The 19,761-nt window shown below is 41.7% G+C and overlaps 2 protein-coding genes and 1 long non-coding RNA gene across 3 annotated transcripts; 2 read left to right on the plus strand and 1 right to left on the minus strand.

The window, feature by feature from the left end:
- The first annotated feature begins 279 nt into the window (after positions 1–279).
- On the plus strand, positions 280–4,307 carry wash1 (WAS protein family homolog 1). Its single transcript, XM_072695810.1, has 3 exons — positions 280–445; positions 1,496–1,564; positions 1,660–4,307. The coding sequence occupies exons 1-3, from the start codon at positions 280–282 to the stop codon at positions 1,806–1,808; spliced, it is 384 nt and encodes a 127-aa protein (XP_072551911.1). The 3' UTR covers positions 1,809–4,307.
- ddx11 (DEAD/H (Asp-Glu-Ala-Asp/His) box helicase 11) lies at positions 4,228–19,292 on the minus strand. The gene is made up of 26 exons (XM_072695199.1): positions 19,212–19,292; positions 18,311–18,556; positions 18,100–18,186; positions 17,873–18,015; positions 17,739–17,793; positions 17,257–17,364; positions 15,823–15,910; positions 15,401–15,606; positions 14,568–14,720; positions 13,794–13,840; positions 13,554–13,633; positions 13,408–13,449; positions 13,242–13,309; positions 12,861–12,899; positions 12,626–12,752; positions 11,975–12,103; positions 11,783–11,895; positions 9,540–9,612; positions 9,356–9,459; positions 9,046–9,195; positions 8,530–8,598; positions 8,335–8,435; positions 7,995–8,079; positions 7,049–7,124; positions 6,679–6,833; positions 4,228–5,380 (listed from the first exon to the last, which is right to left on the minus strand). Exons 1-26 carry the CDS (start codon positions 19,275–19,277, stop codon positions 5,345–5,347), a joined length of 2,646 nt encoding a protein of 881 aa, XP_072551300.1. The 5' UTR covers positions 19,278–19,292; the 3' UTR covers positions 4,228–5,344.
- LOC140575065 (uncharacterized) lies at positions 6,700–8,579 on the plus strand. The gene is made up of 3 exons (XR_011980784.1): positions 6,700–7,003; positions 7,913–8,051; positions 8,390–8,579. It is a non-coding gene; the product is annotated as an uncharacterized lncRNA (long non-coding RNA).
- Positions 19,293–19,761: the final 469 nt, after the last annotated feature.

Here is a 19,761-nt window from a genome sequence, read left to right on the forward strand (position 1 = left end):
TCCCAGCCCACAGGTATGACACACTAATGACTAATTAGTGCTACAGAAATGTGCTTGAGCATCAAAAGTCTTTCTTTGATGTCTGTTTATATATATATATATATATATATATATATATATATATGTGTATGTGTATGTGTATGTGTATATGTGTATGTGTATGTGTATATGTGTATATGTATATATATGTATGTGTATATGTATATGTTTTTTTAATTTTTTTAAAAACCCAAGTGAACTCGATGCTAACCTGCTCTGTGCATGTTTGTGGCTGTGCATATGTCAGGTGCAGTGAAAGGTGCTCCTACAGAAGTGTTGCAGCCGTCGGATGGGCGGGCGAGCTTGCTTGAGTCCATTCGTAACGCTGGTGGCATCGGCAAAGCCAAACTGCGGAACGTTAAAGAACGCAAGATGGAGAAGAAGAAGCAGAAGGAGCAAGAGCAAGGTCAGAACGACAGTCTGCACAGACTGAGCTCACAGTTGCTCATCGCCACATTGACCACCAACCAGAATTGGCTCCTTTTTCTAATCTGAAAAACTTTGTTTTCCAGTTTTGATGATTACCTAAGGATAAATAATGTGCAGGTTTGGGGTTGAAGCATAAAAACAGATTAAATTGAAACAGCTTATTTGGAACAGGGTTATAATCTTACCAACACTGCTGAACAGTGGCATTTAGAAAGGTCAGGTGGAAAAAGTCCACTTTCATTCAAACTGCCCTATTAAGCCCTTCTCTTAAGATGTTTGACATTTGCCTCCGTTGTACTGACGGATATTTCAGCCATTTCAGATAATTCGCTAATCAATAGTAAAGCAATCATTTTCCCCATTTACTTACAGTGCTGTGTATGTAAGTAAGTTTTAGGCACCTTACAAACTGTTTATCTGCTAAGTAAAACACTGATATTAGAATAAACACTAATAATAACACTCCTACAGAAAGTGGTGGTGGTTCTCCATCACTATGTTCATCATTAGAACATCTCCAAAGTTCTCCTCATGGAGTCTAGTGTTATTTAGAGTTCTCCTCAGATCAACACCTGGTTTGGTGGTAAATCAGGGCTTAATGATGGTAAATCAGGTGAGCTGCTGATGATGATGATGATGGAGGTGAACACATCCTCCACGCTGTGCTGGCTGGACTGGGGAGCGTCCAGGAGAACCCTGGAGGAACCGAGCTCTGTTCTTCAGACTAGCTCACCGACAAGATCTCACTACTTTCTTTCTTCAGAATGAGAAGCTCTTGTTTCTCCTTTTTACTGGATTTATGTTCACCTGCTTTATCTGTTCTGATGAGATCTGGAGCTTCTACAGTAGAAACCCTCTCACTGATAAGAGACAGGGTTTAGAATAGTGGGATTAGGGGCCTTATAATATATATTATTATATCAGTATGAGATTTAAAATTTTAGACTGACTGACTGACTGTGTGTCATAAACTGGCCTCTCAATAAAAGCTAAGCTGTTCTGTTAACCCCCCCCCCCCCCCCTGCAGTTGGAGCAACAGCCAGCGGTGGAGATTTTATGTCTGATCTCTTCAATAAACTGGCCATGCGCCGGAAAGGTGAGTTTCCAGCTTGTGATTTGTGAATTCTGGGAGAATTCTCAGAAAAGTGGTTCTTCGCAATGTTGTTAACTGTGTGTTTCTGTGATTGGCAGGCATTTCAGGTAAAGTCCCAGGGGGCGGAGACCCCACAGAAGCACCACCTAGTTCCGGTAGTGCATTTGCTAGGATGTCTGACGTGATCCCGCCCCTGCCTGCACCACACCAGCCGACCGCAGAAGACGATGACGACTGGGAGGCGTAGCCAAAACCCAGCGTCTTCTCCGCTCTGTGCTGGGGGCAGATCAGATGAGCAGAAATGAACATTTATGAATGTAGTTTTTAAAATGAACTGAAAGCAGGGGGTGAGGTATGAAGTTTTAAGCACTTCAGGGAAGAACCTGGCTCCAGTTTTGGTGTGTGAAGGAACCACATCTCTTCATGAGGCACTGTACTGCCTGCAGTGTGAGGCAGAGAGGCAGAGAAACCCAGATACAGGGGAAGATGAGGCTGCATAAACACAGCAGGCTGTAAAAACCAGATCAGAGGGAGGTGCTCTATTCTATTCTCCACTCTTTTAACCTGGTCAGATTGTTAGTTTTCTATCAACCAGTGATGAATTGCCTTTTTTTTTTTTTTTTTTTTTATAAAAGTAAATGTTTCATAAGATCTGTGACCCAGTTCATAAAAGCTTTCTAAAGAAAAGCCTAAAGAACAATTTTAAGAAAACAAAACTATAAAAGTGTCTTAAATATAAATCTAAAAAATAGATATTATTAATTATTAAGTCTTAAATATTCTCTTACTGTGGTTTCTTCTGTAGGCCCTCTATAACAGTCTTTTATTATGCAGTTTACAGCTCATCATACACAACACCTGTTTATTCACCATTATTCAGTAAAATCTGCAAAAAGAGGAAAAACAGGATCAAACTAAGTGGTTAAAAACCCCAATAAACAAGATCTAGAAGATCTAGAAGTGACTGTGGGGGGGAAATAGGAAAAATCCTCCTGTGGGGTGACCTCAGCAAGACCTCGCTTTCCTTATGTAGAAACAGACTTTGAGCACTTTAAAGACGAGGGGCCTTTTATTCACCAATTCTTCTAGAGAAGAAATTTCTTCTTAAAACCCACTTTTTCATCAAGATTCTGATATTCATCAGCGTTTTTCTATTTGGGAAGTTCTCAGATATTCTCTTCTTAAGATCTTATTTAGGCCATTTATAACATTTTACGCTGTACTTCACAGCTTATCGTAAACAAGGAGGATTAAGACGTAATTATCTTAATCTTAAACCAGTGCAGATGAGGAAAAACAGAATCAAGAAGTGAATTTTCCTGATTTGATCCAGTTAAATTAGACAGTAATTCTGTAATTCAGCTGTAATTAAGCTGATCAGTTTAGAGGCCGACCTTCTGAACTTGTGTGAGGCTGCAGTGAGGTTAAGTAAATATTTAAGAGCACAGTGTTTGGAGAATATCAGATGTTCTTAAAAGCATCAGGGAAAAGTTAAGAAGAAACATCAGGAAAAGGCATGAAGACTTTCTTTTGAGACAATTTTGTGAAGCTGGCCCCAGCTCTTTTAAAACCACCATGAATCTGACCTAGACTTTCAGTTAGTACTTCTCTTAAGAACTAATTTAAGAAACTTTGTAGGCAGATTAGTGAATGAGGCCCATGCTCCTCATTATTCCTGTAAAATTAGACATTAATTCTGTAATTCAGCTATTTAAACTGACCGTTTTAGAGACTGACCTTCTGACCTCTTGCAGTCTAAGGCAGCTGTGAGACTGCTGTAGCATAAGGAAATGTTTAAAAACATTTTTAAGTAGAAAAAAATGAAAGAAGTATTTTGTTAAGAATAAGAATTTATCTGAAGAAAAAAAGTTAAGAAAAAAAAATGCAAGACACTTTTTTTCTGAATCTGGCTCTCAGATTTGAGAATAGGGAGCTGTCTATACGGAGCCTTAGCCTGAGAGAAGCCAGGAGCCTAATTTAGAGAAACTGCACATCTCGCATAACCAGCAAACTTCAGCTGGGATTTATCAGTTCATCAGCTTCAGACGAGGAAGCTTAATAGGATGGAATATTGACAGGTGAAAACTCCTGACATATGGATGAGGCTAAAAAGGTCCCTCGCTCACTTCCTTGCTCAGCTCATTCTAAGCTCTGAATTTCCTGTATAGTGCCAACACCCCCCCCCCCCCATCTTTTCTACAGCAGCCTGCCAATCAGAAAGGAGAAAGAACAACTGATTTACATATGATTTCTGTCCAAGAAAAACAAAAGCAACATTTTCCGACATGATTAGCCGTCAGCAACAGCTGCGCTTTACATTGGGTGACCATTTCATGATGAATGAAGCAACCGAAATGATCCAAAATTAGATTTAATAAAAATATCTTGCATTTACAGTTAAAGAGGATTATTCTGGGCCATGATGATCTAAAGCAGAATAAGACAATATTTCCGTCATAAAATCTCAGCAAGTAGGAACTCCAGGCTTCCAAGCTGAGGAGCACTTGAACGTGGCGTTTGGGTAATTGCTTTTTTCACCCATTGGGTATCTGAATGGATTGTTTTTGTCAGCCATATTTTGATAAGTAGCTCTGTGTGTTGGAAAACTGCCACACTGCCATCATTCAGGCATTTCTGTGTGCGAGCAGGCATAAATGAGGGCCTTGTTCTGCGTGTCTAAAGCACTAACACTTCGTGTACTGCAGCTGCTCGGAGAGAGACAAATAAATGCTAATCTGTTACACAAGCCTCCGTTTATTATAGAAAGCATCTGTTAACAGCGTAGTTGGAACATGGATCAAATGTACTGCATCATACACTGACCGGCCACTTCATTACAACCACATCCTTGTCCATTATAGGAGCACTGTGTAGTTCTAGCTATGTGCTTATTCTTCAATGATCAGGACCCCACAGGACTGACCATCACAGAGCAGACTGTAGTATCTGGGTGGTGGGTCAGTCATTCTCAGCACTGCAGTGACACTGACTGACAGGGTGGTGGTGGTGAGTGTGTTAGTAGAGTGTGTTGTGCAGCAGGTGGTGGTAAGAGTGGATCAGACCCAGCAGTGCTGCTGGAGTGCTTAAACACTGTGTCTGTCTGTCCACTCACTGTCCACTCTATTATTAGACAACACTCCTACCTAGCTGGTCCACCCAAGTCAGAGACAGAAGTTCTGTATCTGCTGCTGCACACTGCAGCTTGGGTTGCTCATCCTCTAGTCCTTCATCAGTGGAGCTCACTGGACACTGCTGGCTGGATACTGGCTGGTGGACTATTCTAGGCCCAGTAGCTCTGCTGGGTCTGATCCACTGATCCACTCGTACCAGCATCCGTGTCACTGCAGGGCTGTGAATGACCCACCACCCAAATACTACAGTCTGCTCGGTGGTGGTGAAAAACAAACAGGGTCTGCAGAGAAACCGATGGATACAGTCTGGAATTATAGAAGTTCTCCTATAATGGTCAAGGAGGTGGTTTTAATGAAGTGGCTGGATGCTGTACTTTAAAATTAATTCTTTATAGAGAACTAAAATAAGCTGTAACGTGTTGTCTGGTTGAATGTTTGAAAGAAAAGAGGCCAGAACTCCAGTACAGAAGCACAGCTGCTGAAACACAGAGGCTGAGGCACTTAAAGGAGGAGAGGGAAAACTGCTGGAGCATGCCTCAATTATTTACATGGCTTTTAAACAGTCACACAACTACATGCACTTTGTTACACACAGCCAGACATGCTCATGAAAAGCTCCCGCTCGGATGAGAGACGTCTTCTGGTGTTCTGCTCAAAGCTGCTGCGTTTGCCGCTTCTCCAGGAAAAACTGCAAAATCAGACAGATATTCAGAGACACGGCTCATATTGTACACACACACACACACACACACACACACACAGCCATGCTTGGTGAGAAACCTACTGACAGAAAAGCTTTGATACACATAAACTCCATCTTTGCTCTCTCTTTCTCTCTCACACACAAACACAGTCAAAGACTCCTCTACTCCTGCAGATATACATACGGTTATACACTTCACTTTATAGATGTTCTTTCATGGTCACATGGCCTTGCGCACACACACTCAGACATGCCTCGGATCACCACTGTCCTGACAAAAACCATGCATCTCCAAAATGTTCATCTCTGCACTTAGAGCTGGGCAATATGAGGATATTTTATATTGTGATGACAGTATGATTTTCTAAGCATATGGAGGAGACTGTTAGTGCTTAATAAACACTGATCATCTGCAGGTTTTACTACTAACAGTGTGATTAGACTGAAGGGTTCATTAGATGAAGAGCAGCAGATGTTGAGTAGAAATCACTGTATTCAGTACAGGAGAGAATCTAAGTAGTAGTTTATAAGAATCTGCAGCTACTGATGTTTGTAGTCAGTGATTACAGGTGATGTATCGTAATAAATATCGTCTATTATGAAAAAAAGGCTTTAATTATTGTGATATAGTATTTTTGCCATATCGCCCAGCCCTATCTGCACTCTATATTTGGACTAAAAGTATTTAGACACCCGCTGATTAATTCACGTTTCTTCGGAAATCAAGGCTATTAAAAAGAGCTGATCCTGATTTTGTTGGAGTAACTGTCTCTACTGTCCAGAGAAGAAGACTTTCTACTAGATTTTGGAGGAGGAACACTGCTGTGAGGATTTGATTGCAATTAGTGACAATGCAATTAGTGTTAGTGAGGTTGGGATGATGATCGATGACAATGATCACCACCCCACCTCATCCCAAAGGTATTCCAGAGAACAGTTCTTTCACTGCTCCACAGCTCCTCAATGCTGGGGGGCTTTATACCCTTCTCTAGCTCATGCCTGGTATGAGGCAGCATGATGCCAATAGGATCATGATGTTTATCTGCTCCAGAGAGTCCTATTCTATTGGCAGTACTTCTCTTTAGGGACTAGGCATGTGTCTGTGTGTCTGTGAGTTTGTGCGTGCATTTGCACATCTCCCTCAGAAGTATGTGGAAGTTAAAGTAGCTTAATGCATTCATTAGAAGGGGTGTCCACAAACATTTGGACATATAGTGTATATATGTATTTTGACCAAAACCAAAAATAAAATAAAACCTTGCTGTAACCCAACAGTGTCTTACCCTCCTGATGCTGGCGAAGGCTGGGCCGAAGCTGCTGTGAGTGCGAGTGCTGGCTCTGATCCACTCCGGAAGCTTCTGCAGCGTACCAGAGCGCGAGTAGCGCCGATCACAAAGCACAATGCAGGCGTAATCACCCCGGTGACGGATCGCCCGGCCTGCAGCGGACAGGAAGTGATTAGACTCCAGAGGAAAGTGGAGAAGAAAAAGATAAACATCAGGGCTGTTCCGTCCCTCTGCTGCACCCCAGGAACCGCACATCCATAAATCTGCTGCCTCCAGAAACTGAAGAGCAGCCAAGAGCAGCGACTGCACTGCTTCAGTCTCCGTAAGCATGAATATCACCAAGCCAGCCACGCAAGACGTCCCCTACCTATCGACTGATTTACAGCCTTCATGCATAGATTTTCAATTAAGGCTTTTCCAGGACTTCTGCCATCCATGTGAGGCTGGGGAGAGAGAGAGAGAGAGAGAGAGAGAGAGAGAGAGAGCTGGTTGAGCGACACGGAGGACACACAAGCATCCGTCTTAGTTAGATAGGTATCATGGCTGGGGGTTTACCTGTAGGCCTAGTTAGTTGTAGGACCAGGGCAAAATGTATGTGTGAGGGTGGAAATACATATATGAATGCATTCAGCTACTTTAAAGTGCCCCATTGCTGACACAGATGTGCAAATGCACACACACAGCTTGTCTAGTCCCTGTAGAGAAGAAGTACTGCCAATAGAATAGGACTCTCTGGAGCAGATCAACATCATGACCCTACTGGCTCCATGCTGCCTAATGCCAGGCGTGGGCTATAGAGGGCTATAAAGAAAGCCCCCCAGCATTGAGGAGCTGTGGAGCAGTGGAAGAACTGTGTTCTCTGAAATGATGGTGATGGAGCTCCATCCAGAACTTTTGGGAAGAGTTGGGGAGTTGGGGATGATGAGGTGGGGTGGTGTTTATCCAACATCCTAACAACACCGCTTAAAAAATAATAATCTAAAACAATCTCTGTAATACCCCTGATTTTAGAAGAAACAATGAATGAGCAGGTGTCCCAATAATTTTGTCTCTATCTCTATAAATTTATACTTCTTTATCTGTTGTAATACAATTTACTAAACACTTAACTTAATGTTTTTATGGTATGAAAAAAACATTGATATGATGGGAAAAAGGGTTTCTTAAAGGTTCTTAGGAAAGGCAGTGGTTCTCAGGCTCTTTTATGATGCGTATCCTTTTCCCCCCTCAGACATGGAGGTTGTCAGCTTACCAGCAAGAACGCAACATTGGTATGAATGTGTATTTCATGTGATTCGATTTGCTTCACCAACCATGTTCTTATCCAAGTACGCCATCTTCTCCTGAAGCTCTGGGGACTTAATGTTGGGGTAAGGCATTCCAACCATCACAATACACCTGAACACACACACACACACACACACACACACACACACACAATACTTTAAGGAAAGGTTTGGCAAAAAGTAATCAACATTATTGATTCAGTCAAGCAACCATGATCTGTTTGGTATCTGCTGCTTATCTAGTTTACTGTGGGAGATGCTAGGCTAACACGGCTAAAACTAAAACCCCACTGTATTTAGACTGTCACCAGTCACACTGCTAATGCATTGTATCTGATAGAGAATACAAAACACATCCAAACCTCACCTGCCCAAGTCATCAGAAAAGTTAATCCCTTCACTCATCTTTCCTCCCACCACAGAAAACAACAGCGCCCCCGACTGCCCTCCTCCAGTACTGCTACAGCGCTACCGAAAAAAAAATAGTGTCAACAATCACTATTGTAGATGTTAAAGTCTCCTGTTTTATATTATATTATATATAATTGTATTGAAAACTCACCTGGATACACTTTGAGTACTCAGTCAGCACCTGCTCCACCTGACTGGCTTTCTTTGGCTCCTGGAAAACCTAAAAAAAAAAAATGGACAGAGTATTTGTTTCCCTCAATGTAGTGATTCTACAATTCATCCCTCTAGCTAGGTCTCCTCCACCACACTACGCTTCCAGCTCTAGAGGGAGGAAAGCTAGCATGTAAGGCCAGCCAACCACCGCCGCCGCTAAGGCAACATCACTGCACAGCTGAATGCGACTGGAGGAGAACACCAAATGCCAGTTCAGGTACACTGGCTAGCATCGTAACGAGTGAGCACAAGGCCAGTTGAGCTCTTTTGTACTCCCACCTATGGATGACTGTGGAGATTAAACTTGGGGTCTCCAGATTATTCATTGAAATAAAATATTTGATTCCAGATTGGCACGACCGTCTCAGCCGGAATTAAATATTTTATTTTAATGAATTCGGCCCTCCAGGACCAGAATTGCCCACCCCTTCGTCTCTGTGTTTTCAGTACTTGCCTTCTTTTTGGCTGCGAGACGTTGGAGAACACCAGTGCTCTCCCAGTGAGCCAGAATTCTCCTCTCATATTCATAGGAGGGGAAGAAACAGACCACGCCCCCTGGTACCACGTTACACAGGTTGGACAGAACACGTCCCGTCTCTTCCATCTGACAGATGCACACAGACAACAGTCTGTCAACACTGAGCATGGTTTTAAAATGAAATATTACAGATTACAGACTAAGCAAGATTATACATGTAATGTAAATACATGAGAAATCCTGATTTCGGGTCTGTGTTTTCAGCTCGTATCTGTGTGCGCTTTACCATCTGTGGTGTGTCTCTGGTCTGGAACGTGAATTCAAGTCCTTGTCCTGAGGGCCCAGCGCAGAGGACGATGGGTAGAATATTCTCTGGAGGTATGACATGACCTAAAACACAGAATTTCACAAACATGAACAGTTCTGCAGACACACTGCAGGCAGCAAACCCACACCCACACCACTCTCACCACACGAGAACTCTGCAATGCGTTCCTCTGAGACCCCTGCTGACAGCAGAAGTTGCTCCTTAAAATCGGCCACCTGCAACATAAAGAATTACTGTCTATCATTTAAACAAAAATAATTATTACAAATAGTGTTCAAGTAATACATTTTCTACCAGTCTGCATTGTTACACTTTAAGTGTACCATAATCCCCATAATCTCAACCACTATTTCTAATCTCTTAATTATGTACTTATATACATAAAATATATGGAATATATGGAGATCAGAAAGATGTAATATGCAGGTCTTTCAATATGTATTTACTCAAACATTTATATGTATATATAAATAATATATACAAGAAAAATATATTCAACTACCTCGACCTAAAATATTATTTAAATTAACGGGAACAACAAAAAAACTCCATTCCATACCAGGATGTCCGCCCTCTACTGCGCAGTATATATTTATATTTATATATATATATATATATATATATATATATATATATATATATATATATATAGCATGACATTATAAATATATATTTTATATATATAGTCATGCAAAAGCCTTGTATCGGTTTGTTCTTGTTCTTTTTTTACATTGTATCAGAATTTCATTATTAAAGGACCAAAAGAAATGATCCAACATGTCTCAGAATAAAGTTTTTTCCATTCGTCCTCTGAAGCTGCTATTTTGCAGAGATGAGGTTTTTGCGTGACAGCGAGAATACTGAATTCTTACACTTCCCTTTTTAGATTTCTTTTTTTCTGTACTTTTTTTTTCTCTTATATTTCTATTTTAGATTTTTATTTTTTGGTTTACCTATATGTTCCTTGTATCTTGTTTAGGTGATCTGGCAGCTGCTTAAAAAAGTCTAAAGTGCTAAACGTACCATATATGAGTATATATATGACAAATAAACAAAAACAATTACTTAAAAAAATAAAATTAGAAGTTACTGTGTTTTTCCTATGAATCTGTATTGCTATACACCACGGTTTCCAAAGTTTACACTGTCAGAAATGAAGGAATTGTACAGGTACAGATTTTAGCTTCCTAAATTACAAGCAATCTATTTAATCTATCTAAACAATTAAAGATTTAACAAGGTTCTTATGATCTAACTAAGTACCTTAAAACAGTTAACAACATTCTCTTTCTCAGCTTAAAGAATCCCATTTTATTTTTCATAACTAATATAATACAAATCCTGGAGGAAATGCAACAATAAAAAAAGAATGTATAATAAAATGAATATGATATAATCATGTCCCCCAACTAAAGGTACTGAAGTCGTACCCTTGACGGTGCCACCCCACAGCAGTGCGATTTTTCTGAGAGTGTAGGCACATAAAAATATATATTAAACAGCTTTCAGTGGGAGGTGAGACTTTGTTTGTTTAAGCCAGCACTATTATTAGAGTACATATGAATAATATGCATATAAAATGTTGAGTTTTTTATGTTGAGTTTTTTTATTGTACTTTCTTAAACTAAACGGTGGTTCCAGGCTTTTTTCTTCCTTGGTAAAACCTGGAAAAACTCAGACAGTTGCATTGCTTTGCATGTAGTTGCTGGTTAGCAATCCTTAGGGTGTAGTAAAAGTCAATATTAAATTGAAGATATAAGATTTAAAGTATTTCTGTCTTGAGGAAGCCCAGTATCACTGCAGTTTTACCTAGAATTTGGTTAGTCAGGGCAAATCTATACAGTGGTTGAGGGCTGGGCGATATGGTAAAATGCTGGATCACGATATTTAAAGACCTTTTTTGTGATATACAATATTAATCACAATACATAATACACACTCACAGACTAAAAACATCAGTAGCGACAGATTCTTATAAAAAAAATTCAGATTCTCTTCTGTACTGAATACAGTGATTTCTACTCAACATCTGCTGCTCTTCATCTAATTAACCCTTCAGTCTAATTACACTGTTAGTGCTTAATAAACATCTACTGATCAGCTGCAGGTTTTATTACTCCTCCATATGCTTAGAAAATCAATATATATTAAAATATCGTCATATTGCCCATCTCTAGTGTGTGCACTGAGAAAAGATCTTGAATCAAACCTGCGTACTTCTAACCTAACCTAAAAGTACTTTTTTGATTAGTTTTTACTGTATTTATTAATTCTAATGTTTTTTTTTTTACTGTAGCAGTTACACTTGTGAAATTACCGTATTTACCCTAATAGTGCGTTCTCCATGCACCCAACGTCCATACCCAGGCGGTTGGGTATACTCACAGGTTGCATCGTTCCCCCGGCGATAATGACAGCCCTGCATTCTTGGACAACCTTCGCAAAGTGAACTGCAGCATTCAGCATGAGGAACTTCAGACTGCCCTGAGCCAGACAAGCTGAGAGAGAGAGAGAGAGAATTATAGAATTTCCCTCAATGTGTAAGTGTGAATTCACGTGTACATGTGTGCAGATCACCTTGTTTGTCCATCACCACTCTCCCATCTTTGTTGGAGCTAGTGAGAGCAAAAAGGAAGCTTTCAACCAGCATCATGGGGGATGCCATAGAAGGTCTGTCGTCTACTGCTGCCTGCTGTTCTGGAGGAGCTACAACAGACACGCACAACAGAAGGGATACAAGTGACCATCAGCCCAACTTCTGGAGAGCCAGAATTCTACTTAGTTCCAACCTAAGCTCTCCACAGCTACTTTATATGAATGTATGTTTCTTCACATGTGGATTAGGTGTTCCAGAGCTTTGGGTTCGAAGCTGGTCTCAGCAGGAAGATGGATCTCCAGGCGGCAAATGAGAGACACTCTTAAAAATGAAGGTGCTTTAAATGGTTCTCTGAGCTCTGAAACACAGAAGACTCACCTCTGGCTTCATGAAGAACTTGGAGGAGAGACGAGTGTGAGTGGGAAGAGCCTTTTAAGCCTTTTAGGTCTAAAGAACCCTCGCATCAAGGTTCTTTGCACTCACATGCATCTCTACTTGTTTCATGGAACAAAAAGTGGTTCCTTTATTGCACTGATCAAAGAACTCTTTGAAGAACCTTATTTGTAAGAGTGTATGTGGTGCTCAGTGAGAGAGTGTCACGCAACATATCAGAGTTGGAAGGGTAACAGTACCTGCGGGTTTGGTCTGGAGGCTCTGGAGGAAGCGTCCAAGGCCTTCAGTATGGCGATTCTCCTTGTTCACAGCGCTTGAGTGTGTGCTTACACCACTCCCTTCATACTTCTCTACAAAACCACACAGCTACACACACACACACACACACACACACACACACACACAAAGCTCAACAGTGTCCAGTTTGCAGTGACCGTGTTTGAGAATGTGTGATAATGCCTCTCTACCACTCACCTTCCTGCTGATCATGCTCTTCTCAAAGTATTTCTGAACCTTCATCAGAGAGACAATTAGAAAAAGAGATCAATACATATGTATATTGCAGATTTTCAGCATAGAACAAAGTTTATTTATTTATTTGTTTACTAGAAATATCTAAAATAAAGGGTGTGACCACAGAGTTTTGGTTCTGTCGTCAAAAACAGATTCATTTTTTTTATATTTCAATATTTTAAAGATTATACTGGCCACGTACATGGTCATATATGGTACACCTGGCAGTGAAATGCTTAGGCGGCTGCCTGATCATATAAAACAAGATTAAAAACAAGATAAAAAGTTGTTAATTTTAGATTTGGAGGTTTGGCGTGACAGTAATGTACATGGCTGCTGTACCTTGAATAGGTTTATATTGTCAATCTGGGCTCTGAATAGGAAGTCATTGATGGTCAGCAGTTCAGTTCCTGTAGTAAAGACAAATACGTCAAATAAGTCAAACGTCAAATGAAATACTATTAAAAAAAAATAATGAAAGTAACATACATAGGTAATAGATAATTACCTGACTGAGTGCTCTGAGTAACAGGATTCAGGGCCACTTTCCCTGTAGTCAGAAATCACATGCATTAGCATCACAGCAAATGCACACCCACACTCTCTCACCTAGTCTAATACCCTCAAAAAACACACACGCCACACACAGCTGACCTCCAAGAGTCCGCACAAGCCCCTCGAGCACAAACAGGATCTGTTTGATGTACATCAGATTCTTGGCCTTCAGGCGGCTCCTGGAAGAGATGGGAACAGTGCGGTGCAGTTTCTTTCAATAATACAAATATAAAACTAATAATAAAATAAATAATACAAAATACAAATAAACATCTGTATCTGTGTGGGTTTTGCTAGAACAGTGAGTAAGTGTTAAAACGTCAGAGGGATTTAGTTTACCTGTAACGCTCACAGTACTGGGAGAGCTGCGAGTGAGCCCTGCAGAGCTGAAGCACAAGAGACGTCAAACCAAATGAACCAAGTGCTGGAGTTTATCTGTGCTTATCAGAACTGCACGATGTATCAGTACTGTGATGATGTTGCTGTTTTATTATGTTATATATTATATATAAATGAATTGGTGAGTCAGTCATGTGATTAAAGGCTACATCCCGTCTTTCAGCAGCAGTGAGAGAGTTTTACTGTAGAAGCTCCAGATCTCATCAGAACAGATAAACCAGCTGAACATAAATCCAGTAAAAAGGAGAAACAAGAGCTTCTCATTCTGAAGAAAGAAAATAGTGAGATCTTGTCGGTGAGCTAGTCTGAAGAACAGAGCTCGGTTCCTCCAGGGTTCTCCTGGGCGCCCCCCAGTCCAGCCAGCACAGCGTGGAGGATGTGTTCAACTCCATCAGCAGCAGCAGCAGCAGCAGCAGCTCACCTGATTTACCATCATTAAGCCCTGATTTACCACCAAACCAGGTGTTGATCTGAGGAGAACTATAAATAATACTAGACTCTGTGAGAGAGGAGAACTTTGGAGATGTTCTAATGATGAACACGGTGATGGAGAACCACCACCACTTTCTGTAGGAGTGTTATTATTAGTGTTTATTCTAATATCAGTGATTTAAAGAAAAGCAGATGTGGTGTGGCTTGGATTACACAAATACTGTGATACATAAAACACCGTTTCCTACTGAAGACTGTTAAGGTTAGTGTTTGCATGTCTACCTGTGCTCCATTGACCTCAGCACTGTGTAGGGCTGTGATTGTATCCGTTAGGTTGTGAGCCTCATCAATAATGACAATCTGGTCCTTCAGTTTGATTCCTGATGCTTTGCGAGTGGCTGCATGCAGCAGCGACTGATATGGCAGCACCACCACCTGAGACACAGTGACAGAGAATCACATTTAAAGAAAATACAGAAGGTCAGAATATTAGGAGATGGGCATAATGGTCCTTTGGTGATTTACGTATACAAGAACATGAGTTTAGGAGAGTGGGTATAGCACTATAGCACTAGCAATAGTACCACTAACTGCACTAGTTTCTAATCCCCGTCCTCCACCCTTAGTCTGCCTTTGCCAATTCCAACCCACTAATTAACACAATGCTACCAGCATGCAGGGAGGGGAAAATCTAGCAAGGGCTTTATCCAGGTCACCTGAAGTCAGCCTGCAGTTTTTGAGCAACTATGTAACTAACCATTCCTTCCAGCCAGAGAGAGCAAGGCTCACTTGGAGTCCCAGCAATGTTTGCGGGGAGCTCATTGATGCTCATGGAGGTCTCACCCACCTCATGACTTACAGGACTTACAGGATCTGCTGCTAACGTTAGTCTTGGTGCCAGAGACCACAGCAGGACACGTTCAGAGGTCTTGTGGAGTCCATGCCTTAGATATTAATATTAGGTACTAATGTTATGGCTGATCGGCTTACACACACAGCGCATGCAGACAATCAATAAAGTTTATCTCCTACACCTCTTCATTGATGGTAATAAACAACAACAATAAAGGTCAATAAACCATTCTGAGCGTGTCAGCGCATACACCTGTGTGTACCTGGGCTGCGGGAATAGCCAGCCGTGTGCTGTAATATGGGCAGGTGTGTGTGTCTCGGCCGTGCTGCAGGAGCTGCTCGATATCTCGCACTTTCACCAGCACCTCATCTCGCATTGCCATCATCTTCTCGTAGCCTGTAAAGGGGCAGGTTGCCTTGGCGACGCCGCGACGGCGCTTTGGCTCCGAGTCTGGCTTGCTCAGCTTGTCTGGGGACAGAGGTCAGAGGTCACCATCTTTCTGCGGGATCTGTGCAGCCACCCTTCTGATCATCACCCACATAATTTGTCTTTCTGGCTGTGTGTGGTCTGTCTGCTTTTAATGATGACCAGTAGGTGTTGCAGTTATAGTGTGTGTGTGTGTGTGTGTGTGTGTGTGTGTGTGAGAGAGAGAGAGAACAGTATGCTCCGTTTAAGATTTCTGACCATGTTTGTTTTTTTGCAGCTCCATACAGCGGTCATTGATCAGCTGAACACTGCCCAGCCGTGCCACATCTGGATTAACACACAGATTCTGAAGACACAGAGAAGAACACATGAATAATGATATAATTAAGTAATAATTTTTACGATAATAATAAAAAAATTAGGACACCCCATGAACACCTTTGTTCTTTCTGAACATATTTAAACATCTGGACGTTTGATCTTCATGTGATCAGCACTGAGAGATGGAGGTAATCTAACTAAACTCACACACCTGAAGAAACGTCTTTAATCATCATTTATAAAATAATGAAATTAATAGAAATATAATTTTCTTATAAGAACCCCCCACACACACACACACACACATTTATTACTTCTTCAAATGTGTAGAATTAGACTCAGCTGCAGAACATCAGCTGCAGATGATCAGAACATGGTTGGAGAGGATTATTCTGGAGGAGTCTGGAGTCTTATTTAAACCTCAGATGTTTAGTCTGGTCTGATCTTGATTGATGGTTGAAGTGAGGGGTGAAGAAGATCACCATGGCCAGATCCCATCATGACTTTTTAGGACTGTTGGAGTCTTCTTTACTCATCTTGTGGTTCTGCTGTTGGACTGAACTTGCTAGGATGGTCTGATCTGGTCATGCTGGTCAGCTGTTCCACTTGTAATTGATTTAGTGGACAGTGGAACAGCGTCTGATCTCTAACAGTTCTGAGATCTTTTTAAACCCCTTCCCAGACTCCTCTGCAGCTCCACCCTTCTTTCTGGAGGCCTCAGAGAGCTCTCTGGATCTGGTCATGATGGTGATCTTCTTCACCCCTCACTTCAACCATCAATCAAGATCAGACCAGACTAAACGTCTGAGGGTTAAATAAGACTCCAGACTCCTCCAGAATAATCCTCTCCAACCATGTTCTGATCATCTGCAGCTGATGTTCTGCTCCTGAGTCTGATTCCACACATTTGATGGAGTAATAAATGTGTGTGTGTGTGTGTGTGTGTGTGTGTGTGGGGGGGGGGGTGAACTTTTTTCTCATAAGAAAATTATATTTCTATTAATTCCATTTTATAAATGAGGATAAATAAAGATGTTTTTTCAGGTGTGTGAGTTTAGTCAGATTACCTCCATCTCTCAGTGCTGATCACATGAAGATCAAACATCCAGATGTTTTCAGGGTGCGCCCAATTTTTTCCCACATGACTGTATATGCTCAATTTCCCCAGAATGTAGAACTACTAGGCCATAATGTAGCAATAATGCAACATCAAAGCACACATCAATTACCAAGCAGGTCTGATCAATGGTGAGTGCCCTACAGTGTCCTTTTTCCTCCAGTCTTTTATGATCCAACAGCCTAAAAGCATATCTAACGGTCACTTAGTAAAGTAATCATGTGCAGGGTGTATATGTGAGCATGGGGTAGCACCTGTCGAGAGCCCAGATTGACCAAGCTGACTGTGCACCCATATGGGCTCTTCTGCACCTCATGCACAAACTGGGCCAGCTGGGAGTGTGTGCGGCTGCAGTAGTAGATCTGAAAAGACACACAAACATGTTACACTGCATGTAAAGACACACACACACACACACACACACACACACACACACACACACAGCATCCATCCAATATTTTAAAGCAGCAGTATGTAAAAAATGGTATTTTTGCTCCTGGGCTCCCCCTACAGTTTGGGAGTGTAATTCCCTTCCACTCCACTGCTGCAAATACAAATCAGGCTCTGAGCGCCCCCTCGTGGACAGCTATACACTTCTATGCATTTCTGGACAAGCTGATAGCCACAGAAGCTTTCATGTGCACTAAGGCTGTAGAGTAACCCTACAGTAATTTTACACTAACACTATTCTGGACTATTCTGGAGGTCTCATGCAGTTCATGTCACAAAAACACACCTTAGTGATATGCTCTTCCTCTAGATCATCATCATCATCGTCATCATCACAGATCCTGGAGGAATGCAGAAAGCATGAGCATTACAGGGCTGACAAACATCACAACACAGATGAAGGTGTATGTGAACACCTGCCTGGGTTTGGGTGTGGCTTCATCATCGCTTTCATAATCTGCAACAATAAGCCCCTCCTCTTCCTCCTCATGTGATTTTTCCTCCGAGCTAAGCTCCTGCTTACTGAGCTGCAGCAACTTCTCCGTCTCCTTATCCTCACTGGTCTACGTACAGAAGGACAAGCACAGTTTTCACAGCGCGAACACACACAGACGCACGCCAAGCAAACCACGAAGAAGTCGACAAACCCTTCTTTTCATAGCATATTTCAGCTGAGCATTGTGTCTGATCATCTCCAGCCTTTCTTCTCTCCTCTTCCGCTTCATCTCTTCATCCTAGGAAAGTAAAAAAAATAAAATAATAAATCAACACTGGACCTCACAGGTGCGTGACAAACAGGACACCTGACCCCATCCTGTACTGGACTCAGCTTTCCTCTCTTACCTTTTATTTAATTACCTTTAATTTATTCACCATCTCTCTCTCTGCTCTTTTCTGCACAAACTCAGACACCCAGTCCGGCTCTGCCGCAGCTCCCTTGCTCCCTTTGTCGTCCTCGTCCTCCTGGCCACTCTTCTGGACTCCTCCTCCTCCTCCTCCTTCACCTTCTCCATCCTGCAGAAGTCTGGCAGCCTCCTCCTTTTTCTTCTCCTCATTGTCTCTCAGCCAAGTCAGAGCTCCACAGATCAGACTGAGAGACTTGCCCTGCAAAACAGACAACTTAATGAAATGTCTAAATACGGGTATCCCAATCCCACCATCCAATTCAACCATACCGGGGGTCCCAAAGTCAGACTAAGCAGTGGGCTTTCCCTCATCTAGTTAATAATCTCATCATGTGTTGGGTCAAATGTGCAGATCATGGTGTATCCTTTGGGATTCCCTGGTCTACAAGAAGGTCCTTCACAGTTCAAAACAACAACAGTGAATTGGATGTGCTGCACATTACAGACTGTACACCACGTTTCACCCCCATATTCATTTACATTTGACACTCATTTCATATTTTTAAGAGATTCTTTGACATTATAAGCCAGAAACAAGCTGTTTACACACGCGTCCCCATAACAGACTACAAATATCTGTCGCGTTGTTACGTCACTCACCTATAAATCTGAAAGACGCGCCGACACAAGTTATGGGTATTGTAGTTCTACTGATATGTTAACCATTTCCAAGACAAATAGCTCATCAAAACAGTACGCTATGACATTGCAGCTGTAGATATAATATCTGTATGGTTGCAAAATGATGGTTTCACAAATGTTCGCAGCTTTAAACGAAGTTTAATTCGCTACCGATATGTCCCACAGGCAACCAGCAGATGGCGTAGTTCTGCGCTTTCCCTCCCCATACTGACCGTGCCGGTGGGGCTCTCGAAAATGCCCACTTTGCGCTGCTCCAGTGCGGCATACAGCGCCTCCATAAAGCTCTCCTGGATCGTGTAGGGTTTAAACGGGAACGGGAAGCGACTGCTGTGACCCCCGTCCTCCATCTCAAAGGCTATGCCGCTAGAAATAACGTTATATCTAGCTAACAGGGCGGAAATCTCATTAACAAGCTTTCCACACTTGAGTTGAACATTTATTATAAATAGAACTAAGTGAAAACTACGATATATTGTAAACCCTATATTAACCACAACCCTAAACCGACGTTTTACTGAAGAAAACAACGAAATCCTCCTTGAACGATCCCGCCACGGACGCTTCCGAGCCAATAGCCATAAGACCCCGTTTACTCGGCTTTAGGGATAGTCAACAAATTACAACCCGCTTTCTCACTGTCGTATTGAAACACAACAAAATTTAATTTCGCACATTACTAACTTACATTACTACGTAAAGCAGGACACTACAAGCATTTATCAAGCTTCTCGAGTATCTCCCTCCACAAAGCTCCCTCACTAC

This window comes from Salminus brasiliensis, chromosome 13 (assembly GCF_030463535.1).
Source record: "Salminus brasiliensis chromosome 13, fSalBra1.hap2, whole genome shotgun sequence".
Lineage (NCBI taxonomy): Eukaryota > Metazoa > Chordata > Actinopteri > Characiformes > Bryconidae > Salminus > Salminus brasiliensis.

Excerpts from the sequence above, each read along its gene's own strand:
- ddx11 (XM_072695199.1), bottom strand. The coding sequence starts at position 19,277 with ATGGAGGCGCTGTATGCCGCACTGGAGCAGCGCAAAGTGGGCATTTTC. Across the intron at positions 15,607-15,822 it reads GCTGCAAAAAAACAAACATG|ACAAGCTGAGCAAGCCAGAC; the intron begins GTCAGAAATCTT and ends CTCTGTCCCCAG. Across the intron at positions 9,613-11,782 it reads CCGGGGGAACGATGCAACCT|GTGGCCGATTTTAAGGAGCA; the intron begins GTGAGTATACCC and ends TTTATGTTGCAG.
- wash1 (XM_072695810.1), top strand. The coding sequence starts at position 280 with ATGTCAGGTGCAGTGAAAGGTGCTCCTACAGAAGTGTTGCAGCCGTCG. Across the intron at positions 446-1,495 it reads GCAGAAGGAGCAAGAGCAAG|TTGGAGCAACAGCCAGCGGT; the intron begins GTCAGAACGACA and ends CCCCCCCTGCAG. Across the intron at positions 1,565-1,659 it reads ACTGGCCATGCGCCGGAAAG|GCATTTCAGGTAAAGTCCCA; the intron begins GTGAGTTTCCAG and ends TGTGATTGGCAG.